The sequence below is a fragment of the Vollenhovia emeryi genome, unplaced genomic scaffold (genome assembly GCF_000949405.1).
Source record: "Vollenhovia emeryi isolate VEMERY1.0 unplaced genomic scaffold, V.emery_V1.0 DF940417.1, whole genome shotgun sequence".
Classification (NCBI taxonomy): domain Eukaryota; kingdom Metazoa; phylum Arthropoda; class Insecta; order Hymenoptera; family Formicidae; genus Vollenhovia; species Vollenhovia emeryi.
Genome location: NW_011965949.1, coordinates 11,699 through 16,898, shown reverse-complemented (window position 1 = coordinate 16,898; position 5,200 = coordinate 11,699). Strand labels below are relative to the sequence as shown.

General features: G+C 40.8%; 1 protein-coding gene across 2 annotated transcripts; it reads left to right on the top strand.

Annotated features, from left to right (window-relative positions):
• Window positions 1-2,956: 2,956 nt before the first annotated feature.
• On the top strand, window positions 2,957-4,877 carry LOC105556033. 2 transcript variants are annotated; one of them, XM_012003087.1, is made up of 3 exons: window positions 2,957-3,343; window positions 3,972-4,637; window positions 4,757-4,877. In XM_012003087.1, the coding sequence occupies exons 2-3, from the start codon at window positions 4,268-4,270 to the stop codon at window positions 4,852-4,854; spliced, it is 468 nt and encodes a 155-aa protein (XP_011858477.1). In that variant the 5' UTR covers window positions 2,957-3,343; window positions 3,972-4,267; the 3' UTR covers window positions 4,855-4,877. The 2 variants fall into 2 exon arrangements, with proteins under 2 accessions (XP_011858477.1, XP_011858476.1); XM_012003086.1 differs by having other exon boundaries at window positions 3,972-4,687.
• Window positions 4,878-5,200: the final 323 nt, after the last annotated feature.

Genomic DNA, 5,200 nt, shown 5'->3' with positions numbered 1-5,200 from the left:
GCTGAGAGAATTTGATAAACCTTGTTTGCACCAGCTTGTAGTGACTGGTTGGTGCTGAAAGGGCTTTACAAGCCTAGCCCGGATGAGCCATAATGACTGATTGGTGCTGGAAGGACTTGCAAACCTTCGAAGTAGTCATAACCTTTTATAAGACATGCTTCCACGCGGCAACGGTGGACATATGGTTATACAGACTAAGTGCCTTATATAACGTTTGTGAAACTTCAGTTCTTAAATAGTTTATATCACATACGTTCAATACCTCTACACAACATGTAGAGTTATTTAATATCTATTTTTACGGTTAAAAAATTACTTTTCAGTCATAATATAAAAAGGGTCATTACTCTCAATCCCAGTCATTTAAATCAGAAGGAGTGATATATTTAGACTCTACTCTTCGGTCTCATTACAATAATATTCTTATTGTGAACCACGTTAGGCCCATCTGGACATTGTCATTTGAGCCTCTATTGATTAAGATATTGAACCATGCCATTCCTTGGAGTGATACTGATATATACGTAGGTATTATTTTGAATGTTAGTCTCGGATAGAGACTTGCCATACATGATTGCATTTCGTAAGTCTTTTGAAATCCTTAAAACCTGCCTAGAAAACATTTTGCGCGCAAACATCTGGCATTACGACGACACACTTGGATAGAATTTTGCTTGCGCTGTTGAGCCATTTTTATACGCGAGTCGATAGATATTTGCGCGCAAAATTATACGTTGATACACGAGCTAGCCACTTGCGTGCAAAAGCACAGACTGAACATATCTTACGGACAAAACTCGGGCAAATCGCATACAAATTTGCATGCGTAAGACAAGCAAAATTTGCGCGCAAGAATTGTTATCTGGGTGGTGTCTTATGATTGATTTGAGCAATTTACTAAATGTTTTCATAAAATTCTTAATGTATAAAGTGTGTGCTTGACCTGCATTACTTTATGCATCTCCTGTGGAGACTGCTGCAGTTCGTGTACATTTAAATTTATTAGAAAGACTTCAAATTATATAAAACAAGTTTTTAAGAATGATTCTTGGTTTGCCTGATAACACTGTTATTTTAACATTATACAGAGCAATATCAAATATGTTGACAAAGTAATCACAAAATTAATCGCTAATGCATATAAAAATGACCATGAGATTTTCTTCGTCATTGATACGTCATGTCACTTGGCCGATTAGGCCGACACTTGTTCCGATCGATGGTGCATGGCTTGGCTGGGCTACACTTGGCCAATTTCAAAGAAGTGCAAAATTGGTTGGATGAATAGTTTCGGTCCAAAAACATGTCGTTTTATCGTCGCGGTATTCATGTATTGCCAGAGAGATGGCAAAAATGTGTAGCTAGCGAGGGACGATACTTCAAATAAACCATTGCTTCCTCATAGAGGAAGCTTTGTTTTTATGAAAAAATTTGTTTCCAGTTTTCTTTGAAAACATGTTTAGAATGTTCCAAAACGTCCAAAAATCACAGTCAGAAAAAATGTCGGTATGTATGTATGTGTGTATGTGTGTATGTATGTATGTATGTATCCTTATAAGGTAACTCTAAATAACTTTTTAAATATGTAAGCTGGAGAAAAATGTTAAACATGAAAGTTGTACGGTTTCAAGCAATGCATTACATAGTAATATAAATATGACCTTGAACAGCTTGCTCAAGGTCACGTAAAGATCACTTTGAAATTTTTAAAGGGAAACCCGTTTTTTTAATGCATATTCTTATTGCTTACCGTAAGAGCTTTCCAAAACACTATAATAAAGTATATTTTCATTAGGTACTTTCGGAGTTATGTGCTTTTGAAAGTTACATTATTGTCGGAAATCGCATTATCTAAGGTTGAGTTTTTGAATATGATAATATTGTTACGCCCGTGCTCGGATGCGACGCCCTGAGAATGTGCGCCAGCCGCGGGCTGAAGTCGCGGCGGATTAAAAGATCGGTCGCGAAGGACCGATGCGCGATTGTTGTTTATTAATTTTCTGATTTTGTCTCTGGGCTCTTCGAGAGTACAGACGTGTGTTCTTTAGCGAATAAAATTTCCTTGTTGATTTCCAATCCTTGTTGATTTCTTCGCGGCCCGGTGGCGTGCGCCGCGAGCGAAAGTCGAGCCGACGAGTGTGCAGGTGCGCGAGGTGTTGTGTGGAGCCGGACGTAACAATATGTTCAACCCAAATTAAAATTTTTGTCGAGGACGCGGACGTGGCTTCGGACGCGTTCATTTAGGAAGATATATTGTATATAATAATTTATATTATTAGTACAATAGCCGTACATCTGCACGACGGATAAGACTGCATTTACCTCACAATTCTTTTTATGCTCAGAATTAAATTATTTTTTTTATTACTCTTGAAATTTTCCATTTTTCATTAATCAATGAAACCTGGAAACTTATTTGCGCATCTAGTCATTTTTAATTTGTGACCGTTCGAATATGTAACTTCTGTGCAACGGATAGCCGTGGGAATTCGAGGGTCTGGCGGTGGGCAATTCGAAAAGAGAGAGAGTCAGGTGTAATCTTAACTACTAGAATATATTTACACTTAAACTACATGTATCGCTTATAACTAACTTACAATTACCCTTGTAAACTATTGCCGTTCTGACGGCGGCGGTTCGCTAACGTGATCTGGCGCACGAGCGCTTCGAAAGGTATATAATCTGTGCGCGGCGATGATTTATTGGTCGATACGGTCGGCGGCGGCGCGGTGGTATCGGTTCGGGCCGGTGCGTTCGTACGCGGTTCGGTTTGCTCGGACTCGGCGCGGTACGGCGGTACACTGCAGGCGGCGCAGGCGCGGTATGTTCGGTGTCGGCGCGGTGTACTGTCTGCTTGCCGGTGACAGATCGCGGTCGCGGTTACCCAGGTAGCACTAATGCCCATTTGGTGCCTATAAGTTAACGCTTTAAGGTTGCCTTTACGATTTTACTATAAGATAACCAATGTATGTCTTAAAATTGGTATCTATTTTACTGTTGTCTTAAAGGTGTCTTTTTTATGATATCTTAACAAAGAAAAAGACTGTTATCTGAAAGTTATCATATTAGTTGATCTGATAGATATCTATTTTAAGACATCAGAAAGTTATCAATTTCTTGTTATCTAAAATATCTCTATGAAAGTTGTCCAGAAGATATCTTTCGATTGTATTGCAATCCGACATCCGAAAGATGTCACCAGTTAGATCTCATAACGGCCGCGTTCAGCAGAGTGAAACGCCGGCGTGGCTCTCAGGTTTATCTCTGAGAGAGATTATTAGAGAACATTGATAATACATACGTAAGTATAGATTATCAATTTATTATCATTTGCATTTTTAATATATACTGTTTGGGAAATTTCCTCATATTCGAATCTCGTCATGAGATCGAATGATCGCGAAATCTCCGTGAGCGCTGCGAGTAGATCGGGGGGTGAAAAAGGACGTGCAACGTGGCGAGAATGACTCCAATACCGTTTCTTAAAATGAGATGACTGTTTAATTGTATGTACACTATTTACAATTACTTGGTGTAGAATTTGGGTGAGCGAGTCCGTCGAGCTCTCTTGTTCGCACAAGACCGTCGGGGGTGTGCCGCCAGTTGAGCCGGAGGCCGGCTACAAGCAAGCGTGCACTTACAAAGTGAGAGGCCTTTGCGCAGAACACCGATTCACTCGAATTGTGCACTGAACTTGTGAGGCTGTCCCTGGTGAGCTAACGAGCACTGTATTAGAACTCGTTTCCGTAATTGTGAGCACGAGACTTCCGTCTCCCAGAGCGAACTTTCAACGACTGTGTCTTACTCTTGGTCTTGCTAAGCTTGCGCGCAAGCCCAGGAGCGATGGCCACGTGCCGGTCACGCGCTTGATAGCCCGTCGCGCGATCGAGCACGCGGTCCCACTGGGCCTTAAGAATGGCCGTGAGATGGCGAGGGTAGTACCAAATGAGATACCTGAAGGAATCTCAAACATATACTATAATACAAAAATTCATACAGCATGTACTTGTACTTTTTAGGTTATATTGAAACATTTGCTGTACATTATATATTATATGTGCTCTGGAACTGTTGAGTTATTTCGAGACACTTCTGGCAGAGAACGAGGAATGTCGGCAGTGCTTTCGACAATTTCGCAGCTTGTGCACGACCCTTTTAGTGCCGATGGAGGGTATTGTCGGCGACAGTGCCAAAAGTATACAAAGTATTGTCGACCGCGACACGAACGTTGCGCGGAAATACGGATACGCGGGAGGTCTTCGATGGAATGCGATCAGCGCCGCGGAGATATTCGAGTCTGTGCTCGCTTACTGGGAAAAGCGCGTGGACAGTTGGACACCGACAAGAGCACGCTCGAGCGTTTGCTCGACACTGGCGTCTTGCTGGAACTAATGAATTTGTACACATGAACAGAGATGAATTTTACTCCACGCACGTGTCGGTCAAGTGCAAGTCGTGCCTGGACAAACTCTGTACAGTTAAGAGGGACTTGTACAACGCCGTGGTGATGAAATGCAGATTCGTTAGTCTATGTAAGTTTCCCGTTAAAGCTCTGCCGGCGAAAGCGTGCGCTGTTACTAGGAAAATTATGAAGCGGAATGTCGAGTGGGTCATTCGTGAAATGAAGGAATCCGAATGTAAGCGCAGGAGACAATCGTGGAACACGTGTCGCAATTTAACTTACAACGTAGGCGTACTGTCTGAACATGTGTACGAGGAAAGCGTGTGTTTACTGTTTGTTCACCTTCTTGTGCAGTTGCATCTCTCGACTCGACGGAGTCGAACCGAGCCCTACAGATTCTGAGAGCTTCAGGTATCTTGAGAATATTATCTCTTTCGTGCTGGACAGATTGAGCGTTGTATATTACAGCAATAATTTGTATACTTACCGTTGCGATTTTATTTTAACGTTAAACATAATATGTATGTCTATATTAAAATGTTTTTTTAATTAATTGGCAAATAAGATTCATGGCATTACTTGTTATCTTTGTGTGATATTTATTAATATAATAACTAATTTTAACTTTACACGAATGTTATTAACTTGTATAGATAATTATTAATTTATTTTCCAGATTGTAGAAAAGAGCAAAAACATTTCGAAACCGTGGTCTTAAAAAAACTAAACGAATTGTTAGAAATAGCACAAAATTCTAACCCAAGTGAATACAAACGTCGCAATTAACCTCTTCTTCCC